The sequence below is a fragment of the Pyrgilauda ruficollis genome, unplaced genomic scaffold (genome assembly GCF_017590135.1).
Source record: "Pyrgilauda ruficollis isolate IOZ18807 unplaced genomic scaffold, ASM1759013v1 scaffold2, whole genome shotgun sequence".
Classification (NCBI taxonomy): Eukaryota; Metazoa; Chordata; class Aves; order Passeriformes; family Passeridae; genus Pyrgilauda; species Pyrgilauda ruficollis.
This window is the reverse complement of record NW_024519206.1, coordinates 18,988,557-19,007,129: the sequence shown is the minus strand read 5'-3', so window position 1 is coordinate 19,007,129 and position 18,573 is coordinate 18,988,557. Positions and strand designations below refer to the sequence as shown.

Sequence of the window (18,573 nt, the reverse complement as noted above, 5' to 3'; positions counted from 1 at the left end):
GGACAACATTTCTGAGCAGAAAAATCCTTTTTGTTCATATAGCAGCAGACTGTTTGGTTTGGTTTTAGTGGGGTTTTTAGGAAGAAGGGTTGGGTTGAAGGTTTTTTGGGGGTGGGGACAGGTGAAGAGACAGGAGCTTTGGACCTTTATCAACTTCTGCTGTGTAACCACCTGCAAAGGTAAAGAAAATATTTTGCAATTTTTTACTTAAAATGTACACACTGCTGTCATGAGCAAGAGTGTCTGAGATTGCTTAAAAAATCACTGGCAAGGGTATGAGCAAAAGTCAGATTTAAGCATTTCTCAGATCATACTGCAGCCTAGAAAGCAGTGGGGGGGAATGCACCACCACAGAGGCCAGTACAAATTCTTGTCTTTTCATATGTTTAAGTTTCCCTGCATTGTCTTTCTCTTCTGCCTTGATAAATTATTTTAATTTTCTGAAAAAAAGAGTCAGAAGAACTATCTGGTTTCTCCTTACTGACATTCAGCCAAAGGATAGAAAAATCAGCAAAATGAGTGTCAGCATTTTTCTTAAAGAGCATCTGTTCACACAGGAACCCCCTGACAGCAAGACAAAGCCCTCTAATCTTGTATCAGATTAAGTTTAGTGGAGCACATTAAAAATGTTGCCACAGTGCTAAAAGGAAGTTCTGAGATACTTGATGTGCACTTCCCATACGCAGACAGGGGTAGGGACACACTCCCTGAACTTCATGATTCAAGTATCACTGCTCACACCACAGCCTCACACCATGACAGCAGAATGTAAGCACCAAATCTGTGAGGCTCCTTTAGCAATAGTTAGTTCAGTCCTGATCAGCTGAAAAAGTTTATGTGACCTGGAGAAGGGTCAGACTGCAAGAAGATGTATCTCAAAACAGCTTTTTGAATGCAAAACAGCTTTTTGAACATCAGTAGACTACAGCCAATTTATACCTACTGAGGATCTGGCCCTTGAACTGGGATTATCTGTGACTGTCACATGTGGAAAGTGTCAGTGAATGTAGTTTGTACAAAAGTTGCACAGGCACATTCACATTTCAGCTTGCATGAAATATGAAACATCACCAGCACGCTATTCTCCTGTGAGCAGTGAGTCAGTTCTACCCACAGAAGCTTTAATAGCAGAAAGTCACAGGGAAGAGTTTCAAGCTCACTCAAGCCCAGGTATCACTCCAGCAGGGCTGCTAGCTCCAGTCCTGCCCACATAAAGAGTACTCAGGGAAGTATTTCAGGATTTTTAATCGAAATCAGCAAAGGCAGAATGTCATAAAATTGTAAAAACCCACTGAATTCCTTCTCCTATTGCAAGCTTCAAAACAACAGCCATTTGGATTCAGGTCTGTAGATCAGCCCCAGACTGTTTCTTACTTTACCAGATTTCATTTATTCATGTCTATTTGAAAGGCTGATTTTTGATGATAAAATACAGAGATTATGTCATCTATTGGAAATGATTCCTCTATGGCAAAAGCACTGCAGTTCTGAACCATAACAAGAGTGGACTTTTATTTTTCAAATTTCTCCTTGTGCTTATTTCAACATTAAAGAAAAAAAAAAGTGTTATGCTAAATTCCAACATGGTGATCTCTGGCTGGAATCTCCAACTGGATTATCCCCCTCCCACATGTCAACAATAATAATGAAGACTTTGGAATTCCAATCAGGTTGTCATTCCATATTGTCCACTACATTTAGTCAAGAGAAGAAGGGTAGAAGAGTGCAATGTTTTAGGAAGTAGTTCTTTTGATGATGCATGAGGAGCAAAAAGCTCCTTTATGCCACTTCTTTGGTTTCAACACAAATAAAACACAATAAAACTAATCTTTATCAGTACAGTTTGAAAATATGACTCTCAAGATAATCAGGGAGGTAGAAGGTGTCACTTTCTACAGCATCATTTTTCAGTGGCACTGTAGTTAATTAGATGTTAATTATATGGCTTCAAGGCCACCTTCAGTGGGTTTCATACTTCTCAATCTTTGAGCCCAGCAATGTGACACAGCAATCATAAAATGTGATGATAAATGATTGAGGGAGGAACACCCATGTTGTGTTGTGCACTGGGTGAGATTCACAGATCATTATAACTATAAAATCTGTCATTAGGGAGGTTTTCCTGCCATGCAAATTCTCCTTGTAACCTAAGAAATCAACCAGATTAGAGCAAACAGAAGTCAATGTGAAGACCTTCACCTCTCTTCCCCTAAACTCATTACCTGAAGGTTTTTAGCAGGCATTAATTAGTCATTCAACTAAAGGAAAAAATGTCAACCTTCAAGTGCAGGAGGCTTTTGATGCCTTTTAGGGGCCACACAAGTGTAAGCAGGAAGGCCAGCTCTGACATCTTCCTACAAAAGACACCGAGAATGGGAAGGGCACTTACGGCTGGCACAGCTTGATAAGGTCCTGGTCGGTGGTGCCGGGTGGAAGGCCTCGAATGTACAGGTTGGTTTTACTCAACTGCTCTCCGCTGCTGTTGTTGCTGCTGTTGTTGCTGCTGTTTGTGCTGGGGCTGGGAGGAGCCATGGGGTGGGGAGCTGGTGCATAGGACTGCTGGAAACAGAGCAAAACAAAAAGGTTGTTACTGGAAAAGGCAAAATAGCGTGGCAGAAGCGTGTGCGTTACCTGGGTAAACCCAGAACTATGCTATGCTTGTCCTGCCCTCCCTGACCACTTCTAGCTGCCCACTCCTATGGTGCTGTACCCACTCCAAGCCAGCAAGGCCTTGTTTGCAAATGCAAAACAGTGCCAACCAACATTTTGGGTTCAGCCATAGCTATGAAATGCATTATTCTACTATACTTTTAAATTTGGAATTAAAGTAGCTAGATCACAAAACAAAGCTCTGAAATGACAGATACTCAAGGAGTAACTAGCATTAAAGAAAGAAATTAAACACAATCTGCTCTAAGATTATGCTAAAACACAAATAAGAATATCTAGCCAAAGGTACAGAAGCTGGTGCCAGAAGCCGAGTTAGTCTTTTCTAAACATGAGAAGCACCCAGTACACACACAGTCAGGTGGCAGAGGGTTGGCTAGTCTGGGAGAGGAAAAAAATTCCAAAGCAGCCTGAAAACACTCTGTTGTTACGGATGTCTTTCGCAATAGAGAAACAAGGTTTGGAAAAGACGATCAGGCCAAGACCTTCTGCTCTCACAATCATACCCACTTCTGAACAACCACAAACCACACACAGCAACTGGGAAATATTGCTTAAGAAGGGAGGCATTCTCACAGGGAAAAACAGTATTCTCCCCTAACTCACTGGTAAATACATGCTGTGAAAAAAGAAACCGACATGCTACAAAAATTACCTAAACATCTCTGATCTGAGGCAACAACAGAGAATTTCAATTGCTGCAACCATCCCTGGCTCTCTGACCACTGGAGTATTTACTCACAGCACAGGGTACTTGCCAGGAGAACAAAGGAGCGATTGGAAGGAGGAGACCATCCTGTCACCACTGTGACCTATGCAGAAAAGCTGAAATCTAGGGAAGAACTTGCAGGAGCTGGAGGATCCTGAGGACTGAGCTCCAGATGGGCAGCCAGGGGAAGTGGAGTCAGAGCTCCTGGAACGTAATTGCCTGCTGAGAGGGAGAAAATCCCATTTCCACAACGCAATCAGCACACTCTGCTAGCTTTATGTGTAGTGGCAACAGCAGGTAAATGTTGGACCAATGCTAAGTTAACCATGCTATGCTAATGGACTAATAAAAGCAAAACATCTGCAATTTTTGTTACAGCAGCAATGACACTTTAGTGACTTCTAATATGCTTGTTCTACTTTTAGGCCTTGAACAGAGAAAATATGTAAGTCTATGAGTAATTGTGATCATGCTAATCAACTGCCCCTTTAATGTCAGTGGCTCTACTTTAGTGCTTATAATTATGCATACACTAAATCACAGTCTTGGTAGATGGATGTTTCTAAATTAGTAGCTCTAAACTCTTTCAAACAAGTCCCTTTGTTTAGTCCCTTATTTAGTAGGAAAAAAAGTTGGAGACTATAAAGAGAGCATCAATGACAGGTGATGATCAGGTGTTTCAATGAAATGAAACACCACACTTGCACCAATGCCTTTCCTCCTGGCCTCCTCCTTCCTTCTTCCCAGTTTCTCCCATTTAAACCAGGAGAGAGGGAACATAGTTCCAAGTGTCAAGACATCAGAATTCCTCTGCAATCTCACCTGGTTGTAATGTGACTCAAGTAGGAGCCATTGAAAGAAAAAATACTGTTTTTTAGTGTGATCACCATGCTATCAAGTAATGACATTCACTCTCATCTCCAGTAAAAGAGAAAGGGCAATGAGCTCCCTTCCCCAAGTCTCTGCACAGATACTTTTGCTGACAATCAAAAGCACTTAATGCATACGGATCATATTTCTCTGCACACACATTTTACCCCCCCACTCGAGCTTCAATGTCATTCCCAGAAATAGAGAGCTGAAGCAGCAGCCCTGAGTACCAGCACAGGCACCACCTCAACTGAGCTCCAACACTGGGGACACATCTTGGAAACCAGCTCTATGCCATGGCTGTGGCCCAGCTGGACAACACTACAGGCAACACTAACCTATATTAAATACGTAGGCATCTATATGTTATCATATCCTGTCTGAAAGTGTATTTAAATCTCTGTGCACTGCAGGGCCATGGAAGAAGCAGGTATGACTGTGTATAACACATTGGGCTTTAATATATCAAGAGCTCACGAAATATCCCACAGTAATCTTGCACATTTTGAGCATTGCTAAGGTTAAATAAAAAGACAAAGGTCGAGGTTACATTCTTTCTGCTTTACCCTACACCTCCCAGATTACCATGCACACTGAACGCATGCAAATGACGTAAAGCAGCGAAAGATCTTCCCATAAACCAGTGAAGTGCTATGTACTTTAATTATTAATTGTTATTATTATATATGTCTTAGCAGGGGATAATGAGTAAATGTCCTGTTCTCACACCAACCTAATGAGCAAGAAAAAAAAAAAAAGTGGAAATTTACCTTTGAAATACAAAGAGCAATTTTCGTTCTATTATAAGATCTTTATCCTCACACAGAGGAAAACACTGGGGGCCTAATTCTAATTTAAGACATTTTATCCCTCTCAGCCAGCTGAAAGGGGATGTAGAAGTGACACAAAATACATTTACACTAGTTTTGAGGCCACAGCTATTAAAAAAAATAGAAGAAAAGTCCTCAGTATACAGAGAATGAGGCCATATGACAGGCTGTCCCTCAAGTAAGAGCTGCTCAGAAAACAGGCACACATGGATGGATGCCTGGGTTCCCAGCAGTACCCTCAGAGATGCTTTAAGGGTGGACAGAGAGCCACACTCCACTTTAGGGGATGCTGATCTCAGCCCAGCAAACACTACTACACTCCAAACCCTCTTCACTAATAAATCTTAGCTACAGCAGCCCACAGTAATTTCCATGCATATCCAATACCCCAGAATACCATCTGCAGAAAGATTACAAAATTGCCTGTACTGAGGCTGATGACATCTTCTGGCTGGTTGCCAGACTAAAAGCCTCAGGTCAGAAGAAAGCTTCCCGTTCTTGTTTCCTGAGCTGCTGAGTGTATGACTGATGGCAGAAGTATGCACTGTGCCTCCAAATAAGCAAAGGATCTGGTTTGGTAATCTCCAAGTAATAACTGGAGTGAAAGAAATGACTGGCAAGCTAATGATGGTACCAGATATGGACCACTCGGTACAGGATCCTGGACAATGCTAAAGTGGGGCACTGTCTGGGGAGCCACCTGCACACCTGGTAGCTGGAAATCTGTGCCTTGTTCTGATGTTGGACACCTCCATGGCCGGGGGAAAAGCACTTAACTTCTCTGTCTCGAGAGCCAGAAGGAGCACCACTGTCAAGAGTGGTTCAAAACACCCTGACACCAGCTGCAGAAACCTGGAAAATAGGTTTTGCCACAACAACCAAGTACAGGACCTTGGCCTCTAGAGAAAAAAAAAAAAAAACAAGAAAAAAAAAAAAAAAGGCAAAATCTAAATGTTTCACTTCAAGAGAAAGCTGAATTCTGAGCTGGTTTTGCCATTAATTTTTCACATAACCAATGCAACCAACTAATTTTTCAATTCTCATGCTTCATTATTCAGTGGAGAGTGTGTGGGGAATGAACTGGTTTGTAGATCATTCCAAGCAGCTTATTAATTTAGCATGGATGGCTAATAGGATTTGTTTTCATCTTTGAAAAATGAATGAAATTTCTCCTTTTTCATTATTTAAAAGTGAAAAAAATTAATGTGCTAATTCTTATCCATTCTCAGGAATGAACCCTTCTACTTAAACCCTACAGTTCAATTCTTTGAAACAAAGTGTCCTGTGAAACTGCACACAGCTAAGCATGAATAATAAGATACACCTTGGTCTTTCTAAGTAAATAACCCAGAAATGCTGAACCAGAAGCCTCTCAGATACTAAATGAACAACACTCCTCCTTCCAACATCCAACCTCTTTACACAAGAACAGTATTTATCTTTCCATGGCAACCAAGTACTCTTAGGTAGTTTTTCACTAGTTGCAAGCTTAGACCAAAGTATTTTCTTTCCAAAGCAAAACACTACTTAAAAAGACAAATTTCAAATATTTTTCACACACAATTCCTTTTGGATGGGAATCACAGGCCCCAGATGCCAAGTTGTAGAGTCTGCTTTATTAGCAGCAGCTGGCTCCTTGGCAGGCTTCTGAGGCGGTCGGGCTTGTGGTTTTGGAGTGGCCTCAGAACCTAGGATGCAGCTGGACAGCTATGCTAATGGACTAGCCAATTTGTTTGTAGTCACCTTTGGCTATCCCAGATTTGTACTCTTTTATCCACTTGAAAGGGAGGTCTTGGAAAGATTCCCTATTAACACCGATATGTTGACTTTTCCTATCATAGTCCATATTTTATATGAAAAAATGAGTACAACTCACAGTCCTACATTAAAACATGTGTTATTTAAGCAATTGTGAACACACACTATCCATTTCACTCTGAATGGAGTGTTTTCCAGCTGCTAGATTCATCTAAGTGCCCAATTACAACACAATTCCCTTCTCTACCAATTGAGAAAAATAAAATAAGACAAAGTAAATACAAATAAATTGTGCAAATACCACTTTACAGCTCACATTAGGAAAACACAGTTCTCTCTATATCCTACTGTACGAAGGAGTAATTTTTGTGAGCTGGAGAGTTAATACTAGTCAATTATAGAGAAGATGAGAGGATGCCACCAACTTTTAGTCTGTTGATGGGATTTTGGAGCTGAGTGAACAGAAAATCTCCTATTAAGCAAAAGACAATCATCACAGTTGAAGAGAAAGCAGAGCAGTAAGGGAAATATAGGAAAAAAGAAACATAGATCAAAGTAACAGAAAGTCTCCTGCCTTTGGTTTGCTTGCTCAGTGAGGAACAGCACCAGAAGGTAAGCTGTATTTCCCATCCATAGACAGGTGGAACAGAAAAGTGAATAAAAAATGAACATCTAAGCGGGCAACACAGACACCTCATGTATTTTAGAAAGGTTGCAGTCAAGGGAACTCCAGCTATAATTTCCTTCCCAAGTCTGTAGGGCATTCAGTGCTCTTGCAGAATCCAGCAATGACTATTGCCTATCTCCCATCTGGCCAATGAAGGCCTGGAAGACAGAGCTGCTTTTGGATTCTTCGCTACGTATATAAGAGAAAATAAACAGATGTAAAAGAGTCTGAGTTTTCTAACCCCTCTGCACAGTAACAAAGCTTCCTAGACTGTTTCTGTGGAAGCACCAACTCACCTCTTGGCAGCATTTCCAATTTGTAAAGGAATGGCATGTGAAAACGTGAGTAAACTCAGAAGATGAACGCAGACAATAAGGTTCAAAGTCTATTCCCTCACAGTTCTTTCAATCAAGAAAACCAGAACACACCTCAAGAGGATTTTGATTTCTCTGAATTCCTTCCAAGGCCTTTAAAAGTGATTTGCTGGATACAAGAAGCCCAGTGAGTGATAGCTGCTGGGTTATACTCTCTGTACCGCAAAATCACTGCACTACTCCAAGCAAGTCATTTAAGTTCCTTACATCTCAGTTTACTAATCTGTAATGATTCTTCCTTACCTTCCTAAGGCATATATAATGCTCTGTGATTACTGGATGAAAGACACTACTAAGGATTACAACATTACTTAAAGATGGGGAAAATAGTATTCAAGTCTAACTTAATAACTAAACCTAATTTTTTGCAGATAAAAACGATTTCTGCATACAATGACTTTGCTATTCTGTATCTAAAGTGAATGAATGAAATAATAAAATACCAATCAAATTAATTTTCTCTTTAATAACATTTTTTTTTAATTTAAAAACAAATTTCGAATTATGTGTTCACAGGGCTATTGTGATTGTAATGTATGTATTGAATTCACTTTATTCCAAATGATATCTTTATTACATGGGAAAAAGGCGTAATTGTGTTTTGCTTACCCCTTCATTTCACACAGGAAAAAAAAAAGGTCACTTGGGGAAAATGGAAATTATGAAAAAAGCCCCAACCTAGTCCTCCAGCAGACACAGTAGTCATTCAAGAGTCAGATTGAAATTGGGATTTGATGGACCAGTAAAATACTTTGAGATTTTCGCTTCTCAGACAAAGCTGTTGAAATCAGTAGGCTAAATACTCCAGAGGCCTGCAATTCCTTTGAACCTAGCACAAAGCATTAAAGATCTATAGAATGAAAGCACAGGAAAAAATAGGTGCAATTTTCTCTATTTCAAAATAATTTTCTTCCAAGTCATGACTGTGCAGATTTTAGCATTTTATAAATATTTACATGTAGGCAATACAGAGAAATAGGGGCATCCACAGGAAGAGGAAGAAGTTCTTTACTGGAGAGTACCCACAAAGTAGGTATCATTTTATACAATTTTCTGAATTAAAACCAACCAATGAAGCAAAAAAAAAAAAAAGCTCCAGAAATTCACTGTTTTGACTGTCTTCAAGAGCACTGAGAGTTTAGCAGTCATTAGTCAGGATGACATACACTAGAAACCTGAAAATCATCTCACTAATCACAGTATCTCCTATTTCCAGTAAGACAGACTGAAATAGTCTGCACTACCACCATTACCAGCAGGAAATTTTAAAAGCTAATTGGTCGGGTGTAAAGTAGCTTATTTTGAAGTACGATGAAGTCGAAATAATAAAGTGGATTAGAGAACATCTCATTAGGACAGTCTGAAGATCATCTCACCTGAAAAAACAGTCCAAGACCAGGGAATAGCACATAAATTAGAAGCATTGTTTTCAGATGGAGAATACCCTGGCCATCACTGCCTGCCTGGGTTTTGGGCACTGAATAGATGTAATAGATGCTGCAGAGCTGCCAGCTCCAGCTCTTCACCTTCTCCTGCCCACGCATTGCACCACAGATGGAGCTACTCGTTCCTCATAAGCAATTCTCTGTTAATCCACAGACTACCTGTAATTTGGGTCTAAAACATGGTGACTTCTCTGAACTTAGGGCTTCTTGCATCCAGCCAGGAGGGCAAAATTTAGTCCCTAGCATTAAAAAGCCAAAAACTAGCAATAAGAGCTGTGTCATCAAATAAGTATTTTCCAGAGTGGAAAATAACCTTCACAGTTTTGTCTCCTCCCATTTATTTCATGGCAGGAGGCTCCCATGACAGAATATTCCTGAGGCATTATTTATTTCTCCACAAGGGAGAAGAAGGATTCTTTCTATAGATAAAGTATTTTGGCACTTTGGCAAACTCGCAAACAATAGCCTATATCCTTTGACATAAATTACTGTTATTGCTTCATTATCCAATCCATTCATATTTTATTGATGCACTGAGACTAAATGTGAACAGACTTTAGATCTTAAATTACTAAATCTGGGCAATCTGGACAATAAAACATTGCAATTCCACTAATAAGAATATTTTAGAGCACAGAGCAAAATATGATGGCAATTACTGATTGTGATACAACAACTCTGTTGTTTAAAAAAAAAAAGGTAGGGGGTAAATAACAAATTCAAGAAGAAATTATTGTTTGTGTTTACATTTCCACATGCCCAGTTTTGGGGCTACAATGAGCTGTCAGTCCATTTGAAAGTTAAGAATAAAAATGCAGACCAAGAGGCTGATACTTAACTTGCCAAATGTTTGCAAGAACAAACACATATTCAGTTCTGAGAAACTAAATTTACTCCCTGGGTGTTTGTTTACATGTGGCAGCCTAAAAGGATCTTGGAAATGAGATGCAGCAGGCACGTGCTGCATTGCATTGCTTTTCTGCACACAGTCCACACATACCCTGGCATCAACACTACTGTGAGAACCTGGCTACAAAAAAAGCCCCCCACATAAACCTGAATTTAAAGCACAGAATGAAACCAAATGTCAATATCATCTCTTTCCTCTCCACTTGAGAATTTGGCAAGCAGAGATCAGAAGCAGATGTGTTTTCATTCTGCAGAAAGAAAGCCCAACCAAAAAGGTTTTTCAAGATCCAACCAAGTTTCCTAAGTTTATCTTTCTTATAGAAGAATTAAGCAGGAAATCTGCCACTGTTGACATAAGCACTGTTGAGATGGAGGATTCAGGGATGGCAGAGCTCCCCAGGAATGCTGCTCATCATCTCCCCATGTTACCACAATGATCTTTTGTAGATGTGCATGGGGAAGCTCTGCCTCCTCCACCCAGGATATATAAAGATGAGTTGTGCCTCCTGTCCTGTGGCCGAAAGAATCCACGGAACGCAGAGTTTGGGAAAGGCTTTTCCTTTCCACAACAGTGTGGCATCATCACCACAGAATTTGGGGCATTTCACAATAGCCAGAGTTCATGCTTTCTTTGAGACCCCTCGAGCTACAGTAACACACTGGTCCCAGGCAGGGTGCCAGAGGATGCCTGCAGAAGATATGAGCCATCACAAACCTCACCACATTTTTGCTTCCCGTGCAAACTCATCCAGCACATTCATCACAGAAAACAGCTTTTAAAAAATTGCCCACACAAGTCATTACAGTTCATACACAATTCCTCACGTAGGAAGAAGAGGACACAACCAACCTTGTGAGACCAATGTATGTAATGTCATTTATAGGAGAGCTAGAAAATCTTCCCAAGAGTAAGCTGATATAGTGGGGGTAAGAATTTAAGTCTAGGTTAAAGTTAAGGTGTCAGCCTATGCACATAGCTGGCAAAGGTGGTGCCAGTCACCTTCATGCTTCTGACAGCCCTGAATACTGTACCAAAAAAAGGCTAAGGGAGACAGGGAAGCTGGGGTAGGGCTCACTGCAGGGGTCACTGGGTGTGTGAAACCCCACGTTAAGAACCTCTCTGTCCCATTTCAGATACTCCTCTACATTCTTAAAACCAGTTGACTGTGTAAGAGAGGGGACTTCATAACGAAGTCACCATTATACATGACCTCAGATACTGTTTGGGCCCACAGAAAGACTGAAGGAATGGAACTCTGAAAGCCTTAACTTGGTGGGGAGGTGAATTCCAAACCTTCTTCAGGTCGAAATGCGCTTCGAGCATCACATGACTGGCATCCCAGGAGCACACAAAACATTATGAACATGGGAAGGTGAGCAAGATATGCCAGGAATATTCTGGGATGTCAAGTATGAGCTTTAAATCATTTGCTACAGAAGATGAATAAGCATTCTCAGCTTTGTTACTGCAGATTCTGATACCTTATCAAACCTCAATTTTCTTTAGATTTCATGTGGCAGACTTGGGAAGTAGTATGGGAAAAGCTGTTTAATTTTATTTGATTTAACAAGTATCTAATGTAACTTAAAACATCTTCCAAACATCAATCAAATCCACTTGAGGCAAAATCTACTAAATAAACTGAATAATTAATGTAAAAAATAGAGAACTTCTTTATTCTGTCTTTAGAATTTTCAGAATTAAACACATATTATTGACAGACTTTTTTTTTCCCCCTTAAAATTCAGTTTTCTGTAGGTTTTATTGACTTTGAGAATGAACTTACTTAAGCATGCTGAGAGTGAGTACAAAACCCCAACACTCTGTATTTCTTGGATCTATGAAACAAAATATTGCCATACTTTTGTTTCCACTCATTCTCTTACAAGGAAGTCATATATATACCTTAGGCTGAATTGAAGCCTGAGCACTATACTCTCAAGATACACCCTGTACTCACACCAAATGCAGACTGATGCAAAGGTGCTAATTGATCAGCCCACTCACAGGGGTATTTGGCCACCTGTCTTAAGTAGATGCCACAGCAGTTAATGCCCAACATGTTCTTTGCTGCCATCACTTGAGGTCCTGGAACCGCAGGACTACTGAATGATGGAAATTTTGTAATACTCAGAGTCACTGAAAGATGCCAACTAGGTTTTTTTTACAACTAGTGAGATTCTGGCATGTTTTTCCCACAAGGCAAATAAAAACTACAAATCTTTTTTTGAAAGGTAAAAATAACTTCAGAATGTCGATTTGGCTTCAAAAACAGTGAATCTGAATATAGATAAACCTGACCAGCTGCTTAGATATGCAGAAGACCCATCACCTTTGAAATTGCAATCCAGTATTATTCACTAAGTCCTTTCCCATCTAATTCCTACTTCTTTCTTCAGTGTTTCCCCTACCGCTGATTTTAAGCAGTTCTCAGAGCAGGGGGGAAGAAATTTAAAAGCTCTACACTTACTATGGCGTAAGTTCTCAGTCTCTTCCCATTTCAACAACAGATTGTGCCACTGTGTTTGTCCGAAGTTTCAAATGTCATTTGACTCATGCTCTCAGAAATGTTGACTCAATTAAAATATCCACACAAAACTAACTTTCAGTTTGCTAAAGGCAACCTACTCTCTTTTTTCTGATACGATTAGGATGGCTCATAGTGCAGAAATTTGACTTCAACGCGACAATTTGCTTTTTCTCAGTTCCCCAAAATCATCACTATGTTCTGCTAAATGTTGTGGCACGATGAGCCAAGTGTCTTGCTAACAGACACAGACTCAGCTGAAGATGCTCTGCCTAAACCATTGTGGGCTCTGTGCCATGTGCTTTTTCCATACCGCACAAAGTAACAATACGAAGAACCTGAACTTCTGCGCTCAGAGGTGAAGAGCTTTGCAATGTGGGGATGCAGCTGCTTCATTACTCACGCATCTGTGTAAAACCCAACGCACCACTAATTGGGATAATGAGGTACTCCTGTTGCAAGCAATAGGAATTCAGAGTAACAGGGTACATATGTTAAATTCCTGAAACAAGTCACCATCTCTGTTTACTGTTTTTCATCCAAATGATATATTTCCTGATAAACAAAAGCTTAAATTTCCTTCTGCATTGCAACATTGCCTCCAATCTCTTCTGTTAGCTTTCTGGCTTTTTGACCTTTTAATATTCTTCATTCATGCATGATTTATTTTTTAAGTCAGCATTTTTTCCTCTGGAAAGGATATGTATTTGAAGTAATTTCAAATGTTAAATCAGGATAAGCAAAGGAAAAAGGAAAATCTCCTAAATACATTTTCTTAATAAATGTACCATGCTTTAGAATAGAAGCTTGAAGAATTATGGCATGTAATAATAAGGTTTATATTTCAAATCAGATACATATAAATATTCTAAGTCTTAATACCACTTAATGCCTCTGTCATAGGCTCATATGCACAAAATGCTGGGGGGGGGGGGAGGTGTGGAAATCAAGTCTAAAATGAAAAATTATTTACATTAGAAAAACCAAACCAGAATGGGGAAGAGTGGCAACTACAATACTTCTAGCAAGTATTACAACTTTTGTAATAATAACACACAGTGTTACCAGCTGGAGCAGAAAGATAAACTCCTTAGGAATACCAGCTTGTCTACAGGAGTGTTGGAAAAAGAAAACAAAAGGAAAAGAAAAACTAAAGAAAAGATGTGCCCACAAAGGACAGATGAAAGCACTTGGTGCTTTCTTTGCTTCAGTCTCCACTGGCAAGGTCTGCTGCCAGTCCTCTTGCCTGTCTTCCCTTAGTAGTAGGGCCTGGGGTGAGAAATGCTGCGGAGGAAGAGGATCACTAAGTTAGAAACTACTCCAGGAAGCCAGTGAGAGGTTACTGAACACAAACTGTAAGGCAGTCAGCCGGGGTCACCCAGAGGCTGCTCTCTCTTTTCACTGAAAGGCCATAGTAACGCTTCAGAAGAGGAGGGATTGGGGGATCATCAGGCTGGCCACAATCTAGCCTAACTAAAGAGAAAAGCCTCATAGGTGCTAAACATGTGAGGGACAAGAGCGTCCGCAGGGATGAGCAAGGGCAAACTACACTTGGCCACCTTGCTCAACTTCTGTGCTGGGATAAGCAGCTCCACAGATCAGGGGAGAGAGGTGGATGTTGCTCACCTTGACTTCAGCAAGGCTTCCAATGTGGCACTGTCCCAACAAGCTGGAGGACAGGAGGGACTGCACCCTCACCAACACTGCAAGTAACACCAAGGTGGGGGGACTGGTTGGACAACTAGAGATAAGGGCTGTCTGAAAATATTATTATCAGTATATCCAATGCTATAAGAAAGAACTACTCAGCAAAAAACTCCTTCACCTCACACATTATGTATGCTAAAAGCTCTCCAACTTTACTTACAGAACAAATGACTACTAAGTGATTTGTGCAGGTACATCCTATAATCAAATTCAACTGCACAAAAAGAATTTACTAAAACTGAGACATCTGAACTTTATTCCTTTGCTATGCTTTGACCTCAAATTTAGCTCATTTGCTAAAGTCATTATTAAACAACAATGTTCCACACAGATTTCAACAGCACTAGTATTTACATTAATGCAATATCCCTGGATTAAAGGAATTAGAAATACTGAATATCCTATTCCTCAACTTCTTTGAAGATCTACAGTGTAGACTAAGGAAAGACTCTCTAAGAAAAAGCAGCACTAATTTAAGGGCAGTCTGGTTCTCCATCATTTGAAACTAAATAAACTGAAAAGTCTTTAAAAATCTCTGAGACTAAAAGTTACACAATTAATGCCACTACCAGTTGGCATCAAATAATCAAAGTTCAGTCTCAGTAAGGTTTTAAATTACACATATTTATAGTTATAACAAATTGATTTTTTTTTTCTTTTTTTAAAATCATCTTCTTAAAATGGTGAAGGGAATCTGACTTCCTCAGTCATATCAAGGCATGAGTCCCAATGGGCAGCCTACTTGGTCCAGGTACTCAGAGTATCTAGGCTCAATGTCAGACACAAAACATCACACACAATCAATCTAAAGGGCTGACTTCAACTCAAACTGCAGGTTTGAGGAATTTTATCCAAGAAAACTTGGAAAAAATCTGCAATGGGACACTGAAAGCAGCAAAATACTGCAGGTCTTCCAGGGGGGTCTGAGGACAACTGCAGGATTGAGTACTAGTTACAATGAACCAAACTATCACCAAATACAGCAAAGCCTGAGGTCTTGTAGAAAGCACAAGATTGTCTCCAATCAAGTATTTAAATGACCACATGCCAATGACTGCACACACAGGATCCAAATTCAGGCTCATGAACAATTCCAGTATTTCCTAAATTCTGACTCTGACTATATAATCTTAACTTCCCCTGACAGAATTAGCAGAGCATGATAAAAGGAGCTGAGACTTAGTTTCTGTAAGAAACAACCCATTTGGGAAAACAAAAGACCTACCCAGCAAAAAGACACTTTGGTGTTGCTAATAACAAGTTGGAACATCTTAGGAAATGGCATGAGAAATGCAAGCAGAGAGTAAATATCCCCAGAACACTTTTCACTTTGCTACCAGATGTTGTACACAGATCACTATCCTACATCTTCTGTGATTTGACCCATCAGACTTTAGTCCTCTAAAAACCTCCTAGTGGGAATCAGTTTTAGAATTAGATTTTATATTAAAGAAAAAACAATCTGCGTGTTTTAAATCTGCCACCAAAAAAGTGTAATTGATGCTGCTTGTCCCCAGTCTTGTTTTACAAGAAAAATTTTGCAGTGGTTCTTTTTCCCCCTTCTTCCTTCCATTCAGAACATTTTATGTGAAACATTTTATCCCAAGTCTTATGTGGACAATCCTCAAAATCACGAGGAGGTGGCAGCCACACAGTCAGGGGGATTGCTATCACATCTTTTGCAACTAAATAGAAACACTGTTAACATGGTGATGCATTTGACACAATACAGAGACGGACTATTAAAAGCACTGGATGTTTTTAACACACTTTTAAAAACAAATGTCTATATTTAAAAATATTTTTTCACAGGGATTTCTCTTAAAAGAAAAGAAAATAACCAGGGAATCCTACACAAAAAGTACACTGATACCCTTGTGAACCCTGGACTAATGAATTCTTGGCAGGCAAGAAGTCTTTCAATGATAGAAACAACATGTTATCAGGCTATTATACATTGCACTGAGGTCCACTTACCATTACAATTCCCCCATCCTACCACAACCAACAGATGAAGTGCTGCTGCATAGAGAGAGAGCATCAGGGCACCTCTGGGAAGGACCATGCCACAGCTTTTGGCTGCCAAACAGAGCCCAGGTTTCCAGGTTCCCATCTCAGATGTTGAGACCTTACCCTGCTCTGAACACACCTGGAAGAGCCCCTGTAGCCAGCAGACCTTTGATGATCTACTGGTCTGGCAAGGAGGACACAATTTAAAAGTTCCTTTGCAGGCTGTATACTGAGGGCTTCTGAGCCACAACTGGTCTCCTGACATGTTCTACCCTTTCTTTCCCTTTTCCCTTCTAAACATTATCAGCTGCATAAAGATGACTCAGAACATCTGGAAAGACAGAATTTGTTCAGACTCTGATGTCAAAATGAGTGAGTATAGGTGAGAGTGATTCCAGCAATTCAGTACCAGAGCTCTGGAAAAATACAGCAATGGCTGTGAAGTTGCATAAATTAATTCCCTGCATTTCTCAGCGCCCATATCTTACATTTATTCACCAAAGTAACAGCTCTTCTTTTGTCACTAATGCTTTTTACAGTCTTCAGTAATTCTTCTGCAAGAAGCTGTTAGTACATTAACACTAGCCAGGAAAACAAGACTTTGAAATACTCCCCCCTTTGCTCCCTGCTAGGGGTGCCATCGAGAATGCAGGCACAGTGTAGCCCAGTTTCCCTCAAAGCACTGTCACCCTCCTGGAGTGTTAACTGCCAGGTTTCTGCAGCCGCAGTCTGCAAGGCTAAAGTTAGCAAGCAGCACCTTCCCTTGCACCTCATCACATGATAGGAAACAAACATAAATAGGGAAATACAATATGCTCCTAAAGGTGGAGTGGGAATACTTTCATCTCTGTAACAGTTTAGTAAAGGACACTTATACAAGCAGCTTCTCATAATGTGTCATCTGTTACTTGCACTTTCATTTGCTTTCTGCATAGTGCTAAAGACAACCACCTCTAAATATGCTCTTTCAGAAACATTTCTGGCCTGAATCAAACTACTTAATATCTATGCTACAGACAAATTGTTTTATTAAGCACCACTGTGTGATCAGATGCCTATTTATTCTTGCACTGTTCCGCACAGATAAACACCAACCTTGCAGTGGATTCATCTCCGTGGAAGCTGTTGCACATTTCACTCTGGACTATCCCAATCTCCTCTGCAGGCTACATCCCTCCCTCCTGCACTACTGAGGTGCAGCTAATTAAAGGCTGCATGACAGACTTGACAGATAAAGGACCAGGTCGTATTTTTCTCCCTTTTTTCTCCCTTTTCCTAAACAGTGCCATGCAGGTCTTAACAGCCATGCAAAGCAGCCACAGCTCTTTTATTTCAAAACCTTGTCCAGAGGACTCACAAAAAATTAGGTGTATTGAAGTCAATTTGCAGATTCAAACATAACATATAGCAGAATTAAATCTTCTGAAGTTGCATCACAGTCTGCACACAAAAAGAAAGTGTAGCCAAATTATTAACTCATTTAGGACCTCTCTATCTCCTGCATAAGGGAAGCTTAAATAGTCCTTTGCACATATACGAAACCCAGACATATATCACAGTTACATAACATGACACAGCATAAAACAGGAGGGCATAGAGCTAAAGTGATTCAACTTACACTGAGCTCTTGACCACCTGCTTCTAAAGCTTATCATCACCTTGCTGGCTCAGCTCTAGCACAGCTCAATCAACTGCCGCATGTACTCCTCTTCTTGTGCAGTGTGCCTGTGGCTGAGGAAAAGTGGCTTCTCCCTGAAGCAAGGTTCTGGCTTGGCCACAAATTCCCAAGGCAGCACCCAGGATGTGCTGGAGCCACAGCCATGTCAGCAGACCTGAAGTAGGGAGAGACTGAGATGCTTCAGGTTTTTTTGTTTTAAATCCTCAGGGATCAACTTGCTTCTATTTTAGTATCCCTAATTACAAACATAGTTATTTTGGTCCTAAAATATTTTGAGCTTTTATAAAATTAGCTACAGCATTTTACTTGAAGATGCCCTGGCAGAGGGCAGTTCCATGGGCTAGCAGCCTATTTGCTAAAATAGCATTTATCAGCTACTCACTTGATCACGATATTTCTGTCAGTTTACACTTGAGTTCAA

The 18,573-nt window shown here is 40.2% G+C and overlaps 1 protein-coding gene across 6 annotated transcripts in view; it reads right to left on the bottom strand.

Moving 5' to 3' along the window:
* Positions 1-18,573, bottom strand: part of RBMS3 (RNA binding motif single stranded interacting protein 3) — a 443,451-nt gene that overhangs the window by 346,601 nt on the left and 78,277 nt on the right. For 4 of the 6 annotated variants that reach the window (XM_041466273.1, XM_041466277.1, XM_041466278.1 and 1 more), the window contains exon 2: positions 2,390-2,559. In XM_041466273.1, the coding sequence (XP_041322207.1) occupies positions 2,390-2,559 (170 nt within the window). The remainder of the gene's footprint in view (positions 1-2,389; positions 2,560-18,573) is intronic. The other 2 variants (XM_041466274.1, XM_041466279.1) reach the window with 1 other exon arrangement.